Consider the following 26,680-nt stretch of genomic DNA (forward strand, 5'->3'; position numbering starts at 1 on the left):
GGTTTTTATGACATTACAGTGTAAATCTTCAATATGGTCAAATGAGCAGATGCTGCCATTTAGACAAGTTAAGCATTCATGTTATGAACCCTGCATTTGAAATATACATGACAATACATTTATATACATTGAAATGTGTCCCTAGTTGTTGATTTTTTCATGAACAATCATTGCACTTGATTTAGATGCTAGATCAAATTCACCCTGCTCCCTGCTGCGAGGCTCAACCTACAAATGCGTGATGTGTGATGTTTGTGCAGTGTGTTCCCTCGTATGTGTCCACTGTCAACAGTGAACAGGTTGGGTTTAACAGACACAGACACGGTTGTTGCTGCAGCAGCAGCAGCTTGTCCTAAAAGGCCCTGTCCTCCTCCTCCTCCTCCTCCCCCTCCTCCCCTCCTTCTCCTCCACCATACTCTGTTGCTGTGCAGCTCTGCCAACCCGTCAGCTGATCCCTCTGTTGGCTGCTTATTGCAGCTGTTGTTGGGAGTATCTGCCCCTGTAATACCCGCTCTCTGTTCGCAGTAATACACATTTCCTTTACTGCATGTGACTCCATACACAGTACCACCAGCTTTGTTGTTGTGTCTGTCAAATTCTGTGATTCGCTGGCATTTTGGATTGGAATGATGTGACTGAAAGTTGATCTTAGGCAACATGTGCATGTAAAAATGCACAATTTTTTCACAGCAGATATTTAATAAAACAGGATAAACACAGTCAAAGCTGTTTTTTTTGTTTCCCATATTTCCTGGATGTGTTCTTCTAATTAAGTGCTTGAGAAAGATCTAATGGGGCTTTTGCACAGTATGTGTGTGTGTGTGTGTAGTATTGTTGATTATTTATTACATATTTATAATCATACATTGATTACATATGCTGTTGTAAAGTGACCTTGTGTGTCATATTTTTATGGTTATTATTACTGATATTGATATAAATAATGTTTTTCTTTTTTAATCACGCATGCAGGGCTCGTCCTTTTCTTTGAGGAAGGGTTCATTATTCCCTATCAGTGTTTTGCGGTAAATTGTCCTTTGTTTACATGCAGTCCCCAGTCTTTGCGGAAGGAGGCTTTTGGTTGTGCAGTGCGTGTGTGTGCGTGTGTGAGTGTGTGTGACTCCTACCAGCTGTTTCCCGCCTTGAAAGCCATCTGATCAGCTGCACACACACACACACGGCCATGCAGCGAGAGAGAGAGAAAGAAAGAGAGAGAGCCACACACAACGAGGGAACCCCATCAGCTGGAAGTCGAGTAACATTACAACTCTCAGCAGCCTGAAACTACTACAATACACAGACGAGGAATTCACGTCTTCTTTGAACATTTAACCCGCGTCAGATCACGGGTTTTTCACTCTCTATCGTCATCCTTTTTTGCTTTCATTTCCACGGAGACTGTTTGCTGTTGTTTTTTTAGAGGGGGGGGGGGGACCAAACTGGCGAGAGCGAGGCGAGCATGGAGTATTTCATGGTACCAGCTCAGAAGGTGCCCTCCTTACAACATTTCAGGAAAACGGAGAAAGAAGTGATTGGGGGCCTTTGTAGGTGCGTATCCACGCGCTCCAGTCAGCGCTGTTATTATTGTTGTTGTTATTATAAATCATATGTGTTGAGTACACGCACTTAGAGACGGCGCTGAGGCAACATGCTTGTTATTGTGTATACGACACACTCGCGGACAGCTGCGGCTGTTTATTTTCACCTAACACAGCGGGGAACAGAGTGGAGGCTCCGGCTCGGACCTCTACACCTTGTCCGCGGTGTTATTTCACACATTTAGGTGCAATATCGACGTATTTTGTAGCTAACAAACATAAACCACGTGGTTCCGTGCACACCACGCTGCTGCTCCGCTCCAGAGCGCGTCCTCGCACTATTTATCCTCAAAAATCCCCCCCGTGTCGCCCTCGTGTGCTGTGCTTTAGCATAAGATATAGAAGTGTATGTCGAGTGGGTGTCACGCAGTGTGGAGGGGTTAATTTCAAAGCCGTTCACGCCACAGTGGTGTGGTGATTTTAGCGCACACTGAGCTGAAGTTATTGTGGGTAGTGCGGCCATGCTTGAGGCTTGTGTTAAAAGTGATGAGGGGGTCTGGCGTCTGTTTCCTGTGTGGCGCCGTGCTTTGACTCGCTCCTGTAGCGTTTAACTGTACAGCTGCTGGGAAAAATATGCTGCCGGACGACGTGGCGACAGTTTTGTTATTGTTTGATGTTTCACGCGCGTCTTGTTGACGCTTGCGAGACGCCTCCACTGCGTCTTTTCCACCCGCACCTCTCTGCCATGCTGCCTGCCGCATTGTTGTAATGGCGGATGACACGAGAAGTCCGAGTGCTCCGGCACTGCTGGGCACCGTTGTGGTAGCTGATAGGGAAGGTGTATTTTGGGGCTGGTAAATCACATTACTCCCGGTAAATACGGCACATTTAGCCTTCACGGAGAGGCAGGAAGTAGGATTAATCTTGGTGGTACATATAAGGGGGTGTGTATGTCGCTGAAGGCCCGTTGATACGTCCGCAGCCCTGATTGAAGAGGCAGGCGGAGGGATCTGCTGCTGGTAATGACGCGGGGCAGTCTGGGAAACGTAGTCCCACTTGTGGGAATTGACACTGACTTCAAATGCTAGTAGGAAACGAAAATGGCATTTATTGTCTCTTTGTTCTGTTTTTAATTTATTAGACCACCTGTCATAAAAACGAGAAAACATAAATATTTTTGGAAATCTTTCAAAACTAAAAATGCTATTATTTATTTGGCACATAACAAACTGAATTCACCTTTTTATTCCCAAATTTGAGCCGGCTCACTGGGCTTCTCCGAGAAGTCCAGAAGAAATTAATCAAACATAACATTCAACCACTAAAACAAATTTTTCTGTGCTTTACTATTTTTTTTTTTACTGTTTTTCTGTATTACAGTTCAATTCGTAGGTAACATTTAAGTCAGTTAAAGAGCTTCTACATACTGACATAAAAATAGATTTTGATAATTACCAATGCTGTTATTTTAAGGCAGCTGTGGCTTTGGGTGTGGATCTAATGAATTTGTTATAGTGCTATTCTGTCACAAGTAATGATCATCATGCGCTGGCTTATTATTTTTCCAACGTTATCGCCTCTTTGTAGTTGAACTAGACATGAAGTTGAATTATTCAAAAATAATAAACTTATTCAACACATAAAAAAAATAAAAATAAGAACTTTTTTATTCAGAACCTGATGATTTCAAATTTACTAAAAGTGAGAGCAAATTCGCAAATTTAAGACTTTGACAGTTAAAATGTTTTATTATCTTCATAGAGGTAAATCTTCTTTTTTTTTAAATTACCTGTTCCGAGTGTTTAATCTTAAATATATGCCTTATGATTTTTAAAGATTGACATCAACCATAGAAAAAACTTTTATGAGCCAACCTCCATTTTTTCCAGATTTTGATTAATATATATTATATATATTTAGGTTCATTATGCAATTGCTAAGTTTTTTTTTCCCCTCTCCATGTTTTAAGTCTTAACCCATCCTCATTGGGACCCAGGCTGTTCTGCTGTAGTGCTTTGTGTCCGTGTGATATGGTGAAGCCCAGTCCTAGTTGGACATGTTTTGGTAGTGGATGAGTTCTCTGGCTGTGAAGCTGCAGTGTTGATTCGCCGTGTTTCTGGCACACACACACACACACACACACACATGCACACACCTTTTTCATCTGTGTCTGCACAATTGTTCCCAGTGTTTGTTCTGAGGCAGCTGAGTCAGTACAGATAAGAGCTTGGCTCGAGAGGGTCCCAGAGATACTGAGCTCGATTAAAAGGCTGTTATAGGACGTTTGCCCAAAATGTCCCCTCATCATACTGTATATAATGGATTTTTCCTCACAGATTTAGGCTGGTAGTGTTGTCGCAGAATATGCTGCTGTGCGCGCGTGAACACTGTACACACCGTATAAATGTAAAGACTGTCCACAGTCGTTTTACATTAACACCTGTAAGAAATTTCTCTGAACTTGTTCACTGTGAAAATGTCAATTCGCACTGTCATGTGTTAAAGAAATCCCCAATGCATTTGTAAAAAAAACCACCAGAATTAATGGGCCTGTCTTGTTTACCTCACTGTCAATCAATGGTTTTTATTTGGATTATTTCTTGGGTATAAATTACGTCCAAAGGAGAAGACAGAAACGTGTAGACGTCCAATGACTGCACCTTTCACACAGTATATTTTTGAGTTGGTGGTGATAATGTTGACATGCAGGCGAGGGCTTAGAATTTGTTTGGTAACTTTGACATCAATATTGATTTCCCTTTGCTTTGCTTTGCTTTGGTGGAATGCAACACTTTATATTCATTCCTTCAACTGATAATGGGCATAGTGAGAAACGGAGGGAGTTTATTGGGGAGAATTTAAGTTGTTAACCATAATTTCACCCAATGCACACATTTCGATGCATTTCTCATTTAACACGTGAATATTAAGAGGTACTCTTTCATTGAACATTTTAATTCGAGTGATATTGTTTTTAATAGTACGTTTTGCTGTCTCTTTTATGTCCAACCCCTTTGCCCCTTTGCCCCTCCTCATTCTTCCTTCTTCCCCAGTCTGGCCAACATTCCTCTGACCCCAGAAACAGCCCGGGACCAAGAGAGGCGAATTCGCAGAGAGATTGCCAACAGCAACGAGCGTCGGCGTATGCAGAGCATCAATGCAGGATTCCAGTCACTAAAAACACTCATCCCACACAGCGATGGAGAGAAGCTCAGCAAGGTGAGTCACAAACAGACTTGAGTTGAATGATGAGTTGCACGTAACTAGGAGGGTTTTAACGCACTCTGCATGTTATTATTTTAGTTAGTCAGACTTAAATTTGGACTGAAGCACCCAGATAATGGGATTGTGAGTCAAATTGTACTGCATGCATCAGTCACTACAAACACAACTGGATTTAACTCTGCATGTCAGCATATTATTGTTCTCTGTCACATTATTATTGTTCTCTTTTCGCCAGGCTGCCATCCTGCAACAGACATCAGACTACATTTTTGCTTTGGAGCAGGAGAAGACGCGGTTATTGCAGCAGAACAACCAGCTCAAACGAATCATACAAGTAAAGCATCACCATCAATCTTAGCTGTTGATAAAGCTGTTATCACACTTTTTTTTTTTTTTATATTTCTGTGGCATGAACTGAAAGCCTGATCTCCAATTACTTTTTGCGTTCCCTAGGAGTTGAGCGGCTCCTCCCCGAAGAGGAGGCGTGCAGAGGAGAAGGATGAAGGCATTGGCTCACCAGACATCCTGGAAGAGGAGAAGACTGAGGACTTGAGGAGGGAGATGATCGAGCTGAGGCAGCAGCTGGAGAAGGAGCGGTCAGTCAGGATGATGCTGGAAGATCAGGTGAGGGACAACGGACACTTGTCTGTTTTTAAAGCCAGAAACCACTGTGTGCCCCCAAAAACCCGGTTACAAGCATTTGTTTGGACTTGCAAGTGAGACGTTGACCTCTGCCTGTTTGTCAGATGCGTTCCCTGGATGCACAGTTGTACCCAGAGAAACTTAAGGCCATCGCCCAGCAGGTCCAGGAACAGCAGGTCCAAACACAGACCCTTGTTCATCTGAACCAGCAAAAGCAGCTGGAGAGGGACCTTACTCCAGTCCACAGCCCGCAGGTTAGAAATACTTGCAAATGAGTCCGACTCCCCTTTGTCCAGTCAACAAAATCCATGCTTAAACTGTAGTGCATAAGTTAGAAATGTAAACATCATCAAAAAAAAAGTTGCATACCACAGCTTTAAAGTTTTGAGTATTTTTAAGATGAGCGATTTTGGCCTGCGTCAGCGCCCTACAGCTTTTACAAACTTCTTAATAGTTTTGTTCATATAAGTCCATCCATCAACAAGGAGGTTTTTATACGCAGCGTAACCTCAAAAGGTGAAGATTTTCTTTGGAGGAAGGAAGAAATGATTAGATTTCGGTGGAGATCCTGATTTGTTGCCGTAAATGTTTATGCACATGTTGAATCATATTTAAGATTACATGCTGTCAGCATTAAATCCACAGTTACTGTACATTACACGTGCAGCGCACACACACACACACTGCTGTGCCCCTGTGGCCTCGCAGCCACTGTATCCTCTTATCTGCAGGCTGCTAGAACTGAACATGATGCCAAATCAATAGGTGCATTCTGTCTGCTCGTCTCCTGCTCGTGGCAGCAGGGCACTGATAGTGAAAGATGACTGCTGATTGATCCACACTGGTTTTAGCCATGTGACACTGAGTAATTCCCCAAGCACAGCTGTCTGAGGCATATGACCTCAGACCAGTCTTGCATATAAAAATACTGGAAATGAAATATACCCTTTTGAAATGTATAGTTTGTAGTCACAAAAACCAAACCATGGCATGTGGTTGAAGGCACATGAGCAGAACTTGAGGTACAATTATTTAAGTACGGTTTTCTATGGTCAAAAATAAAGTTTTCATATAAAGTGACACAGACACAGGCACTGAGGTGTTTGGGTTAAAGTATACTCGTTTTTCTCTCTTGGTCTGCGATACTGTTTGTACGTAACGCGATCATCCATTATTTGCTGTTACAGGAAAAAACAGGTAGTTTTCATTAAGTTTTGTTGCCGAGAGGAAACTCCAGTGACACAGTGAGAAAATGAAGGTTGATGGGGAAATTCCTAACATCTGGCATAGTCAGTATCATTAAATCATTGTCCAGGTCATTTGTGTATTGTGATCTTTCAAGCTAAAATTGGCATGTTTACCGGGGATTTTTCAACCTGGACGAGGCCACGAAGAGCTTGTTCTGCTCTGTGGTGTGTGTTTTTTTTTGTTTTGTTTTTTTTAAGCTTTGTGTCACCCATGTGTGACATCTCACCGGAAACAAAACCAGCCAGGGAAAGGAAATACCAACACCAACATAGACCACAGTGGTACGGTGGTTACATTGACAAATGTCTTTTACATTGACAAGTTAAAGACATTTGGCATCTTTTACTTCGGTCTCCCTTTTTAACTCAATGATTTAGATGATCCAATGTATTAAATTAATGATATTGAGCGATGGCCCAAGTTTAAAAAGAAAAAGTAAGGATCTCTACGAACAATAATGGTGATGTCCAGAGGATGGACGCGCATTGTAGGGTTCTGCTGGAGATTGTGCATTTCTGGCAAAAATAGGAGACGAGGTTGAAATAAGCATATTTACCGGGGTTTTGTTGCTGACCGTAGCCGATGCCAATAAAAACCCACATGTATTGCAGAGGGGAATGCAGATTAAATGCATATCCTCTACTGTATGTTGCGTTTTGACTGATTTGTAATGTGTATATATATTCTATACATTGAAGGTTTTAATGTGTAACATCCCAAATGAAGTGATGTCCAATAAAGGTTTTATTTTCCCCCAGGTGATGGCTCCAGCTACCCCTCCTGCCCCTACACACCATGCTACAGTCATTGTTCCCGCACCGGTCCAAGCCCCTCAACCCCATCACGTCACCGTGGTAACCATGGGCCCAGCTTCAGTCATCAACACGGTGTCCACATCCCGACAGAATCTCGACACCATTGTTCAAGTGAGACACAAACCGGTCAAAAGCAAAGCCTTGAGCAATGTCTTGTTGGAGAGTTTGTTGATTTGGACACTAGAGGGTGCTGTTGGCAGTCACATCATCTCTCTCTCTCCCTCTCTCCCTCTCTCTTCCTCTAGGCAATCCAGCACATTGAGGGCACCCAGGGAAAGGCTTGTGTTGGCGAGGAAGAGCAGCGAAGGGCCGTCATCGTCACTTCAGGTCGCGTGCTGTCCGATGCGGCGGGCTCAGACACGGCTTCAAACAGCGACGGCCCCGATGACTGTTCCCTCCCTTGAGTCTTTCCCCGGGTTTTTTCCCACACACCGTACACTTACACACTTATACAGTAAAGGCCCAAGCTGACCAGGGCGATGAGAGGCTTCAAACCCAAAACGCTCTTGTTTAGTGGACATTAATACGGCCGGTTGAGAGATTGAAGCCCTCGTCCTTTTTATGTTTTTCCTCCTCCTTTTTTTTTTTTAAAAATACACACTTTTACATGTTGTACCGTGACAGGCTGCCCGCATAGGTTTACACTTAGACACTCATACACGTCGCCTCTTCTGGCATCTTTTATCTGCTTATCTCTATCTCCCTGCTGTCGCACATGTACACACAGACTCATATCAGTTTATTAATCTGTAGAACGGTTATTAGAGCAACTACTCCACTGACTGATCGACACACGCGCTCCTGTCATATGGGATACTAGGATATCGAATGTCTGCTAAACTTTTTCCTCATTAACCACCGGGACACTTGTCTTTATTTGGCCCCAACGCCACGTGACTGATCTGCAAAACAGCAGTGTGGTATCGTCAACACCAGAACATTTTTCTTAAACTTCCCTCTCTCCCAGACCAATCCAAGCTGTTTGGAGAGACACTGTGAGCTCACAAGACTGTCTCAAACGTATAACTCTTAAGCTTCTAGGTGAAAGTTTAGGTTATTTTACCCAGGTGAACTCTACTTTTTCATCTTTTTGATCCTCTCGAGCCTTCCACGACCAGCATGTTGAAGTGATTTTACTGGAGAAAAAAAAACACACAACAAAAGCATCACATTGGCAGGAAAAAAAAAAAAAACAACAGGAAATAGAAAAGTAGCTTGGGAGGGGAGAGAGTGCACTTATGGTTCACAACTCTATTCTTTGTTGTGTTTTATGGTTTTTACTGGGCTGGGTTCCTGGTAATCCCACATGTGTGTTTGGCATTTTGTTGTTTTTAATTCATGACCTGACAAAAAAAAAGTGGATGTTCCTTGACACCCGCCCTTCTTGAATATAAAAGCACCTGGCTTGTTAAATAAGCTAATCTGTGGGCACTCCCGGGTGTATTCCACAGGTATATATATGTGTGTGTGTGTGTATGTTGTCCCTATTAGTGTTTTAAATCAGCAGTTAGTGGTTCCCCAGGCTCTGGCAGTCTGCAACAGCACCACGTCTGCCTTGGAAGTTTAACCACACATGTATATGTGTGCGCAACACTGACACACATACAAGTACGACTGACATACAATCATTTGTTTGCCAAGGGCTGGTTTTACTTTGCCCTGAACTGAGAAGTTTCTTGTCCGGATGTTGGGACATCTATCAAAGCAGCGAATATGGGGGAATGGGGAAAATACCCAGTGATACTGTTGGAATGTGTTGTGCATTTGACTGGGTAGGTCACACATGCTCTCATCTCATCTAACATCTGTCCTTTTTTTGTCCTTTATTAACATGTTTCTGCCTGATTCTTCTTTTTTTTGTTATTATTATTTTTTAACTTGCTCTTTCGCCTGGAACTTTTTGGTTGTGGCAAATATTAAAGACGTAGCTGAGAGAGAGGCAACAGCCTTACTAAGCGCCAGTTGGCGCAGGGAGGCACTGTGAAACCAGCCTTAAACAGTCTGAGAGCACTACCCCAACACTTGACGTGGGTCATTGTTTTGGCCCCTGGAATCTCTCTGGTTCTCATTTTGCCTTTTTTCGAAACAGGCTTTTAAACTCCTAGGGTGTGTTTGTATATCCAGGACAGACTCCCAGTTATTTTTGTCTGTTTGTTTTTGTTACGCTTGCCTCAAAACTGAACAGGTTGCTGGTATACCAACTGCAGTTGGGTTCTCAATTATTCCCCCACTCAAGTATTCATGGTATATCTAAGCACTGCCGTCATGTATTTGTATGTACATAGATATGCAACTGTTTTAGGCCCCTGTTGTGGGCACTACGATCTGATGTGTTCACGGGGGGGAAAAGACTCCAAAAGTAAATGTTGACATTCCATAAATCATAGCTTGTTTTTTTTCTGACCGCTTGCTTTTCACTTTTAGAGATTGTTCACATCACATTTAAGGCTTTTGACACATCACTGCTAGTTTTAAGATCACACTTAGTGACAAACTCACTATGAGATTTCCCCGCATCCGTGTTTTTAGATGGCGCTTTTGAATTTGCTGGACCGACGAAGTGTTCGTGGGGAACACGTCTCATCTTTTGTGACTTATGTCATAGAATTGCCCTTTAAGAAAATATTGATGTCCACTCTGCTGAAATGAGTGACACATTTTGTCATGTTTAATCATGGGACATTTTCCCAGTACTTATTGTAGGTAGGGGCTTCCAGGACATTGCAAATGTGGTTTCCGTGCTATGCTTTTTTTGTAGATCCCTTGCTTTTCCTCAAAGCATCTGCATTTGAATCCCAAAAGTTCTTCTTTGGGAAAAAAAAAAAAAATCCAACCGTTTTTTTGCACTCGGTTCTGTGTCTTAGGAAAGGTTGAGTGGACAGGTTGGGATCATTTAATGGCGTCAAGATTACAAAGCACTTACTGTACTGTTGTGGAGTTTAAAAAAGGCGGGGCATCTGCTCATCTGAAGCTCTTGAGGTTATGAGTAAAAAGAAAACGCACAGCTGTGTATCCCCGTTTCCCTCCATGTCCAATCCCATCCTCCAAACCTTTATTTTTTTTTATTTTTTGCGATCTTTAATGCTGCCTTGGTTCGTCTGTCGTCAGAATCTCTTGTCTCCCTTCACATTTCGCAGCTCCTCTCCCTCTCTTTTTGTCTTTTGTCTGTTCTTTGTATGCTAGACCTGTCGTCGCATATGGTCGTCAAGACGCTTTTTTTATTTTGTGTTATGTTTTTTTAAGAAATGTTTTGGGGATAAAGAGGCTTGTGCCTTTGTAAAGACAGAATAATAAAGTTTGTACTTTGTTTTTTACACATTGGCCTGTATCTATGAATCTTTTCTCTTTGTATATGTGTGTGTGTGTATGTGTATATGTATATGTATATATATATATATATATATCTATCTCTTGAAGTATTGATTATTATCCTGTACCCTCTCAAGTTCTGGTTAGTGCTCACTTAAGTAGCACAGTTGCTGCCCAAGTGTCTATTCCTGATAGGTGGATAACAATTTGGAGCTCTCCTTGTTCCCCCGCTCTTCAGTTCATTGCTAAATTAAGAGCGACCACCACCTCAGTGACTGTTTTACTGCTCACCAGGGACAGTATGTGGCGTCTCTCTCCTCCGTCATCCCCTCATATGTTCACACCCTCACACATTATCCCGCAAATATCTTCAGGACCTAAGTCACTCCTCATTTTTAATATGCACTGTAGAGTATAATTCGACTATAGTCATGTGAGCTGAGACTAATATACAGAGTTAAAGTGTGTGTGTGTGATGCCAAACAAACAAATGGTGCCTATACTGGGACACAAAGTACATTTAAGATTTATTACAACGACTGTGTGAGTCCATAGCTGAGCCAACACAGAGATAAACAACCATTCACTCTCACATTCACAATTTAGAGTGTCCAATTTACCTCTGTGTCTTTGGACTGTGGCTGAAAACCTACGCACGCACAGGGAGAACATCCAAACCCCATATGGAAAGGCCCTCAGTCAGACCCGGTTGTGAGCCCAGGTCCGGTTGTGAATCCACGGCAACAGTGTCAGCCAAACAAAAACCCTCCCATGCCTCACATCCCACCCCCACTCAGGGAAGTTCCTCAGGATTAATGATGCATGCATTTTTTTCCACACACCTCCTTGGTCTTTCTGGACGCTGCTCCTGCCGTATTTTGGGAATAATTTACAGTCGAGATTATGTTCACCACAGTGTGTCTGCTCGCGTGTGATAAAGGAGTAATCCGCCTAGTGTTCAGCTGCGTTAGGGATTCTGGGTTGAGAGGTTCCAAGTCTTTCTCCTCTGCTCTCATCCTCTCACTCGCTTGCACACACTGAGCGTTCTGTCAACAGTCTGACAGCCACCTGTAATCACGGGCCGTCCTTTAGGAGAAGCATATTTACTGTTAGTGGAGAGACTGTGACTGTGATTGTGCGTCAGTCATTTGTTCATAGTTCACCGAGATGCTCTTTCTTACTTTGATAGATTCCTGCATTCCAGTAAAGTCCATTTATGTATATTTGCTGAAAAGGTGTGAATAGACTGAACTATTAAGGGGATTTTATTTTAAATCACATTTGTGGTCAGGATTTTTTGGACCAACCATTAACCATGGAGGGATGATGCGTGTACTGGAGCCACTGATATATTGAGCTTCTCGTTTCCGGGTCTTCCTTAGAAAGATGTGCGGTTTCAGCACTTTCAGCAGCGACTCACTCTTCCCTTTCTCAAGCGTGTAACGGGGAACTGTGGTGGCCTTTTCATACCAGAGAGGATGTCATAACACTCTTTCATAACTCTCTCTAATCTCTCTCTCTCTCTCTGTCTGCCGTTTCCTCCTTCTCATGTTTTTGTGGATGATGTCTTTCACTGTTGTTTGCATGGTAAGCTCCTGCTTCATAAATGCCAAAAATCAAGTCAGTTTAGGGCTGCTGCAGAAACATGGCAGCTCAAGATGGCAGCCTCTGTCAAGCAAGCTCCTTACGTTAAGCAGATATTAAAGTCTTATTCTAAGTCTATGAAATCATCATCTTAAAGCAATTATACATGTTAACAAAATACTTCATGCCAAATATCTAAATATTACACACTGCACATGTAACCATGCTTTGTCAATATTCAAATGGGTTTGAACATACATTTATATACAGATGACCGTTATGCACTTTCAGTATTTTCATATCAGAACCACTCACTCAGTAAAATCAGTGACACTTATTTGTTTAATCCAGGCATGTCCAAAGTCCGGCCCGCGGGCCAATCACAGACCTCGATCAGATTTTGTACGGGCCACAGCATCGGTTTTATAATGTATTATTTATGGCCCGGGACAGAATCAGACAGAAAATCAGCTCAACTGGTAAGGAGTTGTGTGTTCGAAACTCAGCCGCGACAGACATACATAAAAAAATCGTCATTATCAAATCTGGCCATCTCGCAAAATATAAATCCACACACAACCCCTCTTAGAGGTGTCCCTTCCTTTTAAAAAGTACCCATTTTCAATATTGGAAAGCATATTTTGGGAGAAGATGAGTGTTTCACTCCCAAAATATCTTGGTGCACTGATGCTGAGGCCGAATCCGTACCCTCTCCGAGAGGGGAGTCAGTCTGCTTGTGCACTTAGCAGTCCCTGTGGCATGAAATGACTCCTGCAACACCTGACACACACAGCTCTCAGCTCCTCTACCAGCTGGCCCCAACTCTACACCCCGCCTCTTCTCTCTGCGTGCCCTTTAACCTTCCTGCCTTGGTATATATAGAGTCTGTGTGACTATCAGAGTTCTCCTGGCAGCCATCATGAAGGGTACAGTCTCGATCTGCTGTTTCCTCTCCCTGCTGATATTGCAGGCCACAGCAGGTAAGACGCACATGTAACGGTTGTCCTCTTGTTCCTTGTAAGGCGGTCCACCTTGGGCATGATACGTGTGTGTGTGTGTGTGTGCGCGCGCCTCTGCTGAATGAACCAGCGACTTGGTGTAAGTTTAATGGTTTAATGAATGTGGCGATTGCTCTGCGGTTTAATTATACTGTGACGTCTCAGATTCAGAAGTTGTGTCCCGTTGTGATTCAGACTGAAATGATGAGGAATGTTCTGACCACTGACTTGCAGAGGCAGTGTGCATGGGGGCAGTCATGGCAATGGTGACACCAGCCGAGGATAGACTGAGACAGTGGTAAAAATATTTTACCCCCGTTACTATGCAGCACTATTTAAAATCTGTCTGAGTTTATAGTTACACTGTTGTCACGTGATGCATAATGTTTTACTTGTAAAAGCAAGAAATCCTCTGACACGTTGACGGACTGGACAACAAATGTCTTACTCCCATTTGGGGGAGTTTCCAAAAGGAGATCAATTGAGGAGCATTCTAGCCAGAGTTCAGTCTCTTCTGTGACAGCACGTCAGCTGTCCTAATGCATGACACCAGCTGATGGAAAATCTTAGTCCAATCAAGGAGAGACAAATGCTCACTTTAGAGACTGAGTGGACACCTGACACTTTCTTTTTTTTCTCAGTTAAACTTCGGCATTCATTGGTTTGGTCTCTTTTGGACATATGTCAGTAGAGTTTGGTTTGAAGGATTTCCTCCAAACCCAGAAGTCATCCTTATCAGGAATTATGTCAGTCACACAATGACTATGGAGTTGCTTGCACCTTTTTCCCAGACTGGCCATTCTAAAATTGTGGACTCGTCTGTGGTTCTGGACTAGATCAGCTGCTGTTACTGCTGTTACCCTTGTCTGTCCTTGGGGGTAGCGTTCAGCTCCACAGCTCGAGGCCAGGCCTCCATATTCCAGGCTGCTGTCAGGTGTCTAAGATTGGAAGGCCTCCTGAAACCCAACACTGTCCACTACAGTTCCTCCCTCCATTTGACTCCCCTTCCCTCCTGACTCCTCACCCCTCTCTGCCCCATGCGTCCCTTTAGATACACTGCACAGCTGCTGTCACTCTGCACTGTCACAATCGCAATTTATTCCCAGCAGTTGTCCTTATAGGGACATGCATTCTCCAGGCAGGAGGGGCCTGGCTGTGGCTGCAGCTCATACCTTTATAGATCTCTTCTGAATGCTCATGAAGGTGTCTTTTAAGTAGCCCTTGACCTTAAACATTTTGAGCATGATGTGTGCAGAGCATGCATTGGTTTGGATTCTGATACCTGCAAGTCATGAAACTCATGAACTTCTTACCACTTGCCGTGCAATTATTTGTGTTATTGATTGCTTCAGTCTCAGTCAGGAACTCTGACAATGAGCGGTGCAGAAAGGTTAATTTTCTTCTCAAGGAACATGAAATCAATATGCTATCAGGCCGCCTGAACTTCCATTGCAGAACAGAACGCAGAACACAGAACGCCAAGGAAAAGTAGTGGGGTTTCTCTCTAAGGTAATCCGTTAGATTACTTAAAGTGAGTCGAATGCTTTGGATTACGTAAACATTTGTTGCCTTTAACACATTATCACGATGCTGCGCCCTAACTCTGGCTGAAAGTTGAAAATCAAGTGAATTTATCCGTTTATTTTACCCGTCATTTTTCATTTTTCAAATAATATAAACACATTTTTCTCCCGCGATCACAGTGGGTGGAAAAAACATTAGCATGAAGCTGCATTGCTAAACTTATGCTTGCGACCAAAAGGTTGTGAATAATGCATGCTGGCCTGTGTGTTTGTTGTTGTTGTTGTTGTTGTTGTTTTTTGGAGAAGAAGACCTCCCTCTTATGTCCTTGTGCACACCTTTAGTGTTGTCCTTTTTGAATGTGATTTGTGTATTAGCTAAACATGTTTGGCAAGCTAGCTGCTCTGCTAACAATGCTAACAATGGTTTTTTAGCACTTTGACCTGATAGACTTTCAGAGAGAATTATACAGACCTGTTATTTAATGTTAACGTTAACATTATAGACAGGATAGAGGACATGTTCTCGTGTAACACTGTTTTGCAGTGTGAACACACCGGGAACACATCAGAAGGGCTTTTTGCACCATTGGGGTTTATGACCAACCTGGTTCCAAAATTCCATTTGTTGGGTTTTAAAAGGATCTATCACTGCTCAGTGTTGCAGCAAACATGGGTTGCTAAAGTAACTATAGGGGTTTATTATAGGGTCGCTAGAAACCCTACACGAACCAGGTGTTGTGTGAATGGCTCTGACTGACCGACTAACGACTCAAGCAGTGATTTGTATCCAATGTCATACATGGGGTTTGAATGTGAAAGGGGCTAATCCAGTGTATTTTCTGTGTAAAATGCACAAAGAAAACTGTGGAAACCGCACTCCCGTGGGTTTATATAATATTATCCATTCCCAATACAGTAAATACATATTTGGCCTCCTGCCTTTGCAGGAGAGACATGGACGTTTGAAGGCACACTGTCACGTGGTCCTCTGTGATGGCATGTGGCATGTCTGGGACATCCCTCTGATAGTAGTTGTAGAGGGGACACACCAATCGGACTCACTCGACTGCATTACTACACATCCTTCCTTAAGACAAGATCCCCCACACCCACACAGCTTCAAGGACACCTGACGTCCTTTTCCGGGCTTTCGACCAGGAGAGCAGGAATAGAGAATCAGATCAACGCCTCAGTGTAAAGTGCCTTTGCCCTTGTGCTTTTCTTTGAGCCTGCCACGCCACTTCTTCTCGAGCTGTCAGGGGTTTTAAAACTTGCCTTTTCATGAAAATGACATTCCGCACATTTGTGAAAGTGATACAGAGATATATTCACTTTATCGTTTTTTTGTATTTAATATAGGAGATCTGTGGAAAACTATCAGTACTACATTTGAATTTTACATGAATGGCACAATAGCTCCTATGTGATTCAAGTGTACAGTCCAACTGCCTAACAGTCGAAGCCTTAAAATAGGAGGCAGCCATGTTGCCCCCACCTCTGTTCACTTTCTGACCCATTGTGGGGCTATTCCTGACTATGGGGGAGTACTAGTTCCACAAGCTGCGCCACCTGTTGCCATTTGTGGCCTTTGCTCACCACACCCTGCACAATCTCTGCTGACTCTTCTCATACCCCTTTACCACTGCGAGATGTATGGATAGGGGTTTCTACTATTTACTTTAAATTCATTATCCTTAATTTAGTTTTTTGTTGAGAGAAACCTAATATGGATTCTCTGTGTTTTATATTATATTAATAAGGTTACGTAAAAGTCTCATCCTGTCTCTTTAAATTTGAACGCCTCTTCACAGATCTTTCCAGTGGAACCACTTGGCCTTCAGTTAAGGTTACCTCAATCCCCCGTGCTCAGAGTAAATCCTCTGACTCGGGGGTTCCAGGACTGCTACCCTCATCATGTTCAGTTTAATTCAATTTGCCCACGCTGTGCTGCAAGAAGAACATGATCCTGAGGTTTCAGACAGGACATGGATTCCTTTCTATAATGCAGAGACATACCTTTACTCACAGAGATAAGTGCATAATACCTGAGGTATTCCTTGGCTGTGTGTACAATAAAAATAATACACAATTTAAATTCGGACTATAATCTCTAGCTCTTTCAACAATTACACTGATTGAGGCTTATGACTGTTATTTATTAAAAAAAAAAAAAGTACCATGTTAAGATTTGTGACATCTAGTGGTGAGACTGTAACGGCACCTTTTCTCACTCCTCCCTTTCCCAAGCATGTCAGGGAGCTACAGTGGCCTCCACATTCCAAAAAGGATCTACTTCTTCTTTGTTTTCATAGCTTCCGCTTCCAAAGATGAAAGATTTGTACGTTCGAGTTGCTCGATAAAAACGCAAGGCCCTTACATAAACTACATCGAAAAAGGCTTATTTTAAAGCTACAGAAACAAAAAGTATTTTTATTTTAAAGCACATACTTATGGGTAGTATAAATCCTCCTAAATGTTACCCACTGGACCTTAAAGGGAGGTACAGAAACGCATTCTTTTAGTCACACATTGTGCACATTGGTTTATTGAGGACAGTCACTGGAGCTGAGCAGCACACGGGCTTCACACTTGCGCTCGTTGACTGACATTATTTCTGATGTTTCATTAGCCTCCACGTTAGAATCTATAATGGAGGCATGACTTACCACACCGCTGAGACCACGATGGGCTTAAATCGCCAGCATTCCTACAGGATGTGCAGATGCCACCAGAATGTTTCTCCAAACTGGGGCAGGGTTGGGTGGCAACAGGCTCAGCCAGGACACATGGTCCTGGGTGCAGATGTCTGGGGTTCAACTCCCCTGGCGCCTGCAGGGTTAATTTTGAGCACTGATGCAAGGTTTGCTGTCCAAAGGCAACACTACCTCTCTGATCTTTGAGCTCCGTCCCAGGGACTCTGTCAGGGATTGACTGGATCGGAAGGTGTTAACAAGTTCGCAGCAGTTAAGGCCCACTCAAGAGGCCAGTGTTAAAAGACATGACTCCTCTGAATGAGTCAAGTTACAGAAGCTGGAGTACGCTCTCTGCACTGCAGAGAGAGGCCTGCTACGTTGAGAAGATTGATTTGTTCCTCAAATGCCACATTTGTGTTCCTCTGATGGGAGATTTCGCCCACTCTTGCTCATCCTGTGGAGGATCTTCACCCACTGTTTCTTTTGGCTCAGTGTGATACAAGGCAGCTAACAAAACGATCGTCACGTATCACAGAGGGCGTAATGACAGGATGTGACTTTTGTCACTTCTGCGGGTCAACACAAGCTGCTTTCACAGGCATGTAGCCGGCATTTCACCCCAATCAGATTTTTTCCAGTTTATTTAAACACTTGAATCTAAAGAGGTCCTTAGAGGGGACACATTTCCCTGCAAGTTCTCTAGAATAAAATCTGCATTGTAGCATTACTCATCGGTTTCTCTTATTGTCACTCTGCGATAGCGACATTACACAGGTTTATTTTTAGCAGGTTGACTTGGAGAGAATCATCAGAGCGGCAAAGGGGCAACTGTCGGGGTCTCAGTTAAAGCCTTAGTTTATGTGTGCATTAGTTCGTGCATGTGTGTTTGTGTGTGTTGGGAGAGGACGGTCACATTTATTTTACTGAATGTAAACACAGTAATAAGACACATGGGTTTGCTTCAGGCTTGTAAACAAACTGGCCTCAGATGTTTTGACATGTCATTTGATGCACCACTGGTTTTTTTGCCAATTCATCGTTCCATTCTAACTCTTGGCCTGAAGCACTAGAACGTCAACGACCACATGGCCGGTGGCTGTTCTCCAGGACACGGAGCAGGATACCATGACACTGCTCTCCTCTGAAAACTGTATATCCTAATATATATATACTATATATATATATACACACATGATTTTAGAGTCATCAGGTGTTGTTTTTTCATAAAAATAACTCATGTGTATAAGGATTTGTGCTTTCAAATGCTGTAGAGTTTTAAATGAGAACCACAGCTGAGAGAGTAAGGGTATTTAGAGTATAATTGAACGTTTAAAGGAATGTTTAAACAACCTTACTGGCTTCCTTTGTTTCTCTCTATGCAGAAACAACTGCTAATCCTCGCCCTCACAAAGACTGACAACATTCATGTGAAAAAACAACAACAACAACAACAACAGTGGGAGTGATTGGTCTTTATAGCATGCCAGACTGTGTGTAAATTGTCACATCTAGACAACCACTCCAAATAAGTACAGTTTATATCCGGTGTGTATAGTTGTACTGTGCTTCTACACCAGTGAGTTAAAGCTTTGTGACGCAAAAGCCCCAACGTAACCTGGGCACAGCAGGTTTCCCTGTCAGTCACCAACTTAGATCACAGATTTGTGCCTTGGGGCAACAGCTCCAGCTCTTCATGCTTTCTGATCCTCTTCATCTGAACGTGGTCTATCTTTAGTTTTATGAGACTGCAGTCTTGAGATTTACTTGTGTTTGTCAGGTTTTTGTGTTTGGAAGGTCAGGCGACCACTAACATCAAAATACTTTAATAACTATACTATATATACTATAATAACTCTATATGGTGGTGCTTCCACATGCAGTCCAAAGCAGGATTGTCTGTAAGGCTATAGAGGGAGGCTTGTTCTGACACCGGGGCACACAAGGACAGACCTCACAGTGTGAAGGGTGTGTGATAGGTGGATAAATATAGAAGAGAAAAGACAGAGGATTGTACATGTCTCATGTACATTACCAATGGGAGCACTTAGTCAACTGCTCGGCCCTCCAGCCTCCACCCAGCCCGTTATGAAATTGGGGAAGTCCCCCTCTCGATCAGTCGTATCTGCCGTTGTTATAAGGCCATAAAGATGTCGAACGAATGTCTTTGTCTGTTTATTTTCGGCGTTTGCGTTCTAAATGAAGAGCTGATTGTACTAACAGCTGTGATCTAAGCAATCCGATATGTTCAGAAGTGGACATGACTCACTGGTGAGCGGATACATTCTCTTGGATTCTGTCTCACTCTCCCTCTCTAACACGCGCATGCACAGGGTGTGGTGCAAAAACATAGTAGTATACGCATGTCATTATCATCCCTTTTGTAGGTTTATTTTGCATGTTGTCATGTAGTATTATGCACCAAATATGAGTTTAGTAGTGCATGCAGAGGGTGAAGAAGAAGCTGTCACGTTTCCGTGCTTGAAGGACACGGCAATCATTTTATCAAATTGATTTCATGCAGTAAAGTTTGATCTGCCCTACCATCCAGCTTTTATTGGTTATGTCTGCATGTATCTTGCATTCACAACAGTGGTGATATACACCGAGTCTCAGGATGTGATGATTGATGTCTTTATTGGCCTTCAAAGCCTTTATTGCAAATGTATGACCCCAGTTTCCACTAAATGGGTCCTCTATGGGCTGTCCTTCATCACACAGTTAAGGCACATACACTTCCTGCCAGGTTAAATGTGTTTGTTGTTGTTTTTGCAGAAGAAGAAGAAGATGTCACCTCTGTCCTAAGAGACAAGTCTCACATTGACGAGACGCTGCGCCTCGCAAGTGAGGAAAAAGCAAGAGACTATGCAGGTGAGGATTGAAGATGGTCAATAGATGCTAAATTTCCTTTTTATTTGCAAATGTGTACCTATTGTATAGTTAATTAACAGAAGTGACAATGAAGCTGGTCATAAAGACTTTCAAACTGTCCCTCTGTGCCTCTCTGAAATCATATTTGTCTTCTTGTTCTCCAGGGGCTTTGGAGAGGTTGCGGAAGATCTACCACACGTCCATCAAGCCGATGGAACAAGCCTACAAGTACAATGAGCTGAGGCAGCACGAGATCTCAGGTATCACACGGAGGCTTCAGCTGCATCTGCTCGCTGCTCTGTTTGAGTTGCTTTTCTGACTTATTCCTGGACTTGTTTGTACACACAAATCCTATTCACACCCTCTGCATACAGTATGCAGTACAGTCACGTCTCTTATTTGTTCCCATTTCTGAAGGATTTTGTATTTTCTTTGGGCTTTTGCCTACTTGTATCTGTATTTTGGGGAAAATAACTTGGTAGGTATTTGCAGGCTGATGTATCGTGTCCACCTCAGTTTATAGTCTAGTATCTGGTAGTATAGTATAGTATAAATAAACTCAGAAAGATAGCCCAGGAAAAGGTACTATGTTTTTGTCTCACACAAAAATGCAAAAATTATTATTTCTTCCCCTTTTCTTCTTCCCCTTTTGTAATGTCGCAGTCCAACTGTAAAAAAAGCTCCTGACTGAGAGAAACACTGAGCTCTTCTTTCCCACTGTGAAAGAAACTCGCCCCCTTGTGGCTCTCCAGTCTTAGTAGGCATGCACACTTCTCAGTTATCCTTTGTGTTAAACACATAAATATTATTTATTTATTTATTTGTGTTTTTATTTCTTTATTTATTTATGTATGTAGTAGAAAAGCATAACTATTCAGACAAAAAGATTCACCTTATTCTTTCACCACTCAGGCCCATCATCTATTGACCTGTGTGACACATTAAAGCTGTTGCAGGCAAGATCGCTGGATAAAGAGTGGATCGTTAAGATGAATTGATTGGGAAGTCCGCTCTCTGTTCTGACTCTATTTTAGACTCGGTCCCTTTTTACTTTTCTATTTTTGCTGGTCCTGCAGCACCTTAAAGGACCTCTGTGCAGAGTAGATGTCATGGAAAAAGCTAATGGGAGCTTCTCTCCCTCTCTGGACTGTCCTGTGATTGGTCAAAGCCTCCCTTCACACTACTGTGAGTCCAGAGGAGGTGCTGGCACGTTATTCTCTCTCAACAATTCATTTACTGTACATTATGCTGAGAGATTTAATGGAATTATTGATCGGTCATGCCTGTATGTACCTTTACGTCACATACGGCTCAATAGATTTCAGTATGTGCATACTGTTCTACTACCCCCTTCCCCTGTTGCTTGTAGAAACCTCACTCCTTCACTGAGCTCTCCTCATTCTCATCCACCTCCTGTATCCTTCACTTCTCTGTGGTCTACCCTCCTTCTCCTGTCCTGCCCCATCCCCTCATCTAACAGCCTACCCCGGACGAACCCTGGGTGAATCAGCCACAGGTGGGTGTGTGCGGGGAGCTTACCTGTGCATGGCACTGCCTGAAGTGCTCCGCCCCTCTCCTGTCCCCCCCTATTCATTTGTCCACATTTATTTTTTACTACACATCTCTCTGTGGGTCAGAAATTCCAAGCATATTTCACTTTGGAGTGAAACATACTTGGGGCGGTGATCCACTGATCCATTTAAAATGGCGAAAGCCAATTTTAAAGAATGAAAAGGGAAGAAATGTAAATTAAAACTGTGGTGCAAACATACAAGCCTTGAAATCCTGGTGTTTAGGCAGCACATTATGAATTACATTATTTACACATTGCATCGAGCTGTACTGTCTGGATATAAAATATGAAGGGGGATGCATGTGCAGGCCTGGCTTTAGCAAAGGACACGCAGGCTTGAGGAGGGAACACAGGTGGTGAAGGTCAGTCTGTGTTTGTTTCTTCTTCTTTTTTAGGTCTTTTTATTCTTTGCAGTTTAAATATTCTTCCTTCCTTCCTTCCTGTTTCCCCTCATCCCGACTATGTCCACGCACAGCACACACGGCGGCTCGCTATGAGACACACAGTTTACTCGCTTTGCCGCGGCAGCTTTTCTATGACAATTCTCTCTGTGCTATTAAACAAGCCTAACAGCTTCAATGTGTCTTAAAAGTCTTCCTTCTGTGTTCTGTATTAAGAGTGGAAGTGCTTCTCTGGTGTGCTCCTTGGTGTCTTCCAGAGTCCAAGTATAGTTCATCCAAAAAAAATAAACAGAGACATCAATTCAAAAATTGGGACCATGCATATAGGTTAACATAGAGAAACTGCAGCTGAGAAAGTCTCTTTTGGGATGAATTTGAACATTTCCTCGTCGTCATTTTACCACCGTTGTCTCTCCTCTGACAGATGGAGAGATTACCTCCAAACCCATGGTGCTCTTCCTGGGACCCTGGAGCGTTGGAAAGTCCACAATGATCAATTACCTCCTGGGCTTGAACGACAGCCCCTATAAGCTCTACACAGGTATGTTACAGAACTCTGCTGGACTAAAAAAACGATTTTGTTCTTCACGATGCATCCCCGCTTCTATCTCTGACTATTCCTGCTCTTGTCTCCCTCTCTTACTCCCTTCATTTGTTTTTAGGAGCTGAGCCTACTACCTCTGAGTTCACTGTTATTACGCATGGGGAGAAGATCCGCTCCGTCGAGGGTATAGTCATGGCTGCCGACAGCTCTCGCTCTTTCTCGCCTCTGGAGAAGTTCGGCCAAAACTTCCTTGAAAAGCTGATCGGTATTGAGATGCCTCACAAGCTGCTGGAGCGTGTGACTTTTGTGGACACACCAGGAATCATCGAGAACCGGAAGCAGCAGGAAAGAGGTGAAGCCGAAACTTTTGATTCAAGATTTAAATACACAGCAGACAGGTGCAACTCAGTACTTTGTGGTGACAGCTATTTATTTCTCTCCCTCTGTCCAGGCTATCCTTTCAATGATGTTTGCCAATGGTTCATTGACCGTGCTGACCTGATCTTTGTGGTGTTTGACCCCACCAAGCTGGACGTTGGCCTGGAGCTGGAGATGCTCTTCCGACAGTTGAAAGGTCGCGAGTCCCAGATCCGCATCATCCTAAACAAGGCTGACAATCTGGTCACCCAGGACTTGATGAGAGTCTATGGAGCACTCTTCTGGAGCTTAGCCCCGCTCATCAATGTGACTGAACCCCCTCGTGTCTATGTCAGCTCCTTTTGGCCATACGACTACGCGCCCGACACCAGTCGTGAGCTCTTTAAGAGAGAGGAAATCTCCCTCCTGGAAGATTTGAACCAGGTGATTGAAAACCGTATGGAGAACAAGATTGCCTTCATCCGCCAGCATGGCATCCGTGTGCGCATCCACGGCCTGCTGGTGGACCGCTATGTCCAGACCTTTAAAGAGAAGATGAGCTTCTTCAGCGACCCTGAACTAGTGTTTCAGGAGATTGTGGACGACCCAGACAAGTTCTACATTTTCAAGTCCATTCTAGCCAAGACCAACGTCAGCAAGTTTGACCTGCCCAACCGTGACGCTTACCGTGACTTCTTTGGCATCAATCCAATCTCCAGCTTCAAACCCCTGTCAGCTCAGTGCTCCTATATCGGAGGCTGTCTGCTGGATAAGATTGAGAAGGCAATCACCAATGAACTGCCCACTCTTCTGAGCAGTATTAACTCTGGCAAACAGCCTGGTCTGTCCACCTGTGAGGCAACCGGCTGTGGTGAGAAGCCAAAGAATCGCTACCGAAAGAACACAAAATAACTTAAGTGGGGGGGTGGAAGGAGAAAAGGGAAGTGAAGAGAAGGGGTCTGGTGGTAGCCAACCCTGCTTTTGTCAGAATGCCTGTATTGTTGAGGAGACAGAGGAGATGGGATTAGTGTTTGTTTGTTTTTTTTTCCTCAGGATAATATGGGGAGGAGCATTTAGGACTTTGGGAATAAGGCAGATAGTGGGATAGGGAGAGTAACTGTTTAACAAGGCAGCTTAAGGACACACGTGCTGAAGAAATGAGAACATGTCACTGATCAACACACGCCCTCCTCTCTCCCTCGCACAATCACAGTGGACTGTCTGAGATCTTGGCGTCGAGGAAGTAATGATATGAAGAAAAATAAAATGAGATCAAATAAAAATTTCAAATCCTGAGACTCAAAAAGTCAAATACCAGCTCCCTTGTATGTGAATAAAATGGGAAATGTAGAAACCCTGGATGAAAAATTCATGTGGTGCAATCTTGAGAAAAGATGAATTCCATATGCTTCAGAAGCTGTTTTTGAAGTCGCCTTTGTGGGTGCTATACAAAGCCTTTGTGCTTAGACAGATAACATTAGTGCTGCATGATAGATGATGCATTAACTTTCCTTCTAACAAACTTGTGGGACTGTTCCTCCTGCTGCTGACACCTGAACCAGCCCTGCCGTGCAGCAAATGAGGAACTTAGGCCTTTTCTTCCTTAGTTTTATTTGCTCATCAGTCGTGGTTGTTGACAACCTGTGAAATGAGCACTCTGATGGACGCAGAGGTCAGGGTTCAAGGGTCAGAGTCTTCAGCGTATTCGTTCTGCTTCACTTCTTAACTCCTCTTAATGTTTCCGACTATGTCTAAAAATGTCCCTTTTTCCTTCAAACCTATGCTTCCCAGCATCTTTGGCAGAATGACCGTAACAGTGAACTGTAGCTGTAACTATAGCGACATATTTATTGATTTATTTGCAGTATAAACCTTTTCAATGGGCATTGAAGTAGGCTCTGTGTCTGTGTACTAAACGCATCTGCAGCAGAATTTGACAATTCCCTCACTACATTATTGTGACAGTGGATCTCCGTGCTGAAGGTCAAAGAGAGAGTGGAGGACTCTGGTGGAGGAAAGAAAAACACCTGAAATACTGATCCTATGCTTTAACATATCAAAGCTGCAGTTTCTTATTTTAGCCTACCTCAGTGAACTTCCCAGAATGATGGTATGGATAAATTGTATAAAACTGTTCAACCACTTTTTTTCCCAGCCAGGTACAGCACTAGCTTGAGACATAAAGGTAGGTGGACTTTGTTACCTCTTGATAGACACGGGGTAACTGTTCCCCTCTTGTTTTTAGATTTTTAAGATAAGTCGACCAGCTGGCTATAGCTTTGTTTAGAAATCTTTATTGATATTTAGGAAATCTATAGGGTCAGTCTGCTAAAATGCACAAACACGGGGTCCTAAATCAAGGTACAGGGGAGTAGTAGAAACTCCACATGAACAAAAACACTTTAAATTTGCTTAAAATCGTCTTCCCTCACTAACCTACATGTTGTACAGCTTTTCCCAACTAAAATCTGAATAACATAATGATAATAACTGACAAACTGAAACTCCCATTTTGCTTATCTTCCTCTGTTTCTCTGAGAGTGAGTGTTTTCCACAGGGTGTGTTTGTTATGCTCACACTGCAGGTCCAGGACATGCCCACTAGAGAGTGCTGTGTAAATGTGTAAAAAGTTAGAGTGGAGACAAATGCCCCCATGATGCAGCAGTCTTCAGTGGAGTTCAGGCTTCAGGCTGATGGCGTGGTGTGCTTGTGCTTTTTTGGTATATTTCAGTATCAGATATCTTAATTTACTGGTGAATTAGATTCGGAATGGATGTGTGTCCCATTAAAGCAGTTGTTGGTTCACTTTTTTTGTTTTGTTTTAGTAAGTTAAATTAATCTTGGCCCGCTTTTCTTTTCTTTTCTTTTTTTGGAAGCTTGATCATCAAGAATAAACATTTGTGACTGACCAAGGAGTGAGACCTTGTGGTTATTCTAATAGAAATAACAATAACTGTAATGTGAGATAGAAATTAGATTTCAAATTTGTAACATCACTGTTCCAAAATCTCTTACTTTAAGGTTTAAGAGAATAGCTTTATCCTGTTGCTGCTGCATTGCACCAACAGTTTGCCGTGACTGACCGGAAGTGGGGAGGGGCAAAGTGAATGTAAGCCACGCAACTTTGTCTGTGTTTTATTTGAGTGTCTGTGGAGACACGGAGTGAACCGTTTTACCACACAAACTTTAGGTCAAGACACTAACCCTTGTTCTCTGAGCGAGGTAGTGAGATGCCGAAACAAATGTTGAAAGACAAGGGTCGCAATACAGACCCAGAGTCGTCCTTTCAGGAAGCTCTGCGGGCTCACCTGAGGTGTGAGGTAAGTCTGGGGTTGCGGATGTTGCACAGTGGAGCTTTATGA

The 26,680-nt window shown here is 43.1% G+C and overlaps 2 protein-coding genes across 4 annotated transcripts; both read left to right on the forward strand.

Moving 5' to 3' along the window:
• Window positions 1-1,154: 1,154 nt before the first annotated feature.
• tfap4 (transcription factor AP-4 (activating enhancer binding protein 4)) lies at window positions 1,155-8,052 on the forward strand. Of its 2 annotated transcripts, XM_058652895.1 has the most exons (7): window positions 1,157-1,548; window positions 4,592-4,757; window positions 4,999-5,097; window positions 5,217-5,387; window positions 5,510-5,659; window positions 7,412-7,579; window positions 7,714-8,052. In XM_058652895.1, the coding sequence occupies exons 1-7, from the start codon at window positions 1,460-1,462 to the stop codon at window positions 7,870-7,872; spliced, it is 1,002 nt and encodes a 333-aa protein (XP_058508878.1). In that variant the 5' UTR covers window positions 1,157-1,459; the 3' UTR covers window positions 7,873-8,052. The 2 variants fall into 2 exon arrangements, with proteins under 2 accessions (XP_058508879.1, XP_058508878.1); XM_058652896.1 differs by lacking the exon at window positions 5,510-5,659 and having other exon boundaries at window positions 1,155-1,548.
• Window positions 8,053-13,239: 5,187 nt separating this feature from the next.
• Window positions 13,240-26,226, forward strand: srl (sarcalumenin). Of its 2 annotated transcripts, XM_058654451.1 has the most exons (7): window positions 13,240-13,341; window positions 20,348-20,443; window positions 20,608-20,703; window positions 21,924-21,959; window positions 22,842-22,958; window positions 23,080-23,313; window positions 23,413-26,226. In XM_058654451.1, the coding sequence occupies exons 1-7, from the start codon at window positions 13,281-13,283 to the stop codon at window positions 24,228-24,230; spliced, it is 1,458 nt and encodes a 485-aa protein (XP_058510434.1). In that variant the 5' UTR covers window positions 13,240-13,280; the 3' UTR covers window positions 24,231-26,226. The 2 variants fall into 2 exon arrangements, with proteins under 2 accessions (XP_058510434.1, XP_058510435.1); XM_058654452.1 differs by lacking the exon at window positions 21,924-21,959.
• Window positions 26,227-26,680: the final 454 nt, after the last annotated feature.

This window comes from Solea solea, chromosome 16 (assembly GCF_958295425.1).
Source record: "Solea solea chromosome 16, fSolSol10.1, whole genome shotgun sequence".
Lineage (NCBI taxonomy): Eukaryota > Metazoa > Chordata > Actinopteri > Pleuronectiformes > Soleidae > Solea > Solea solea.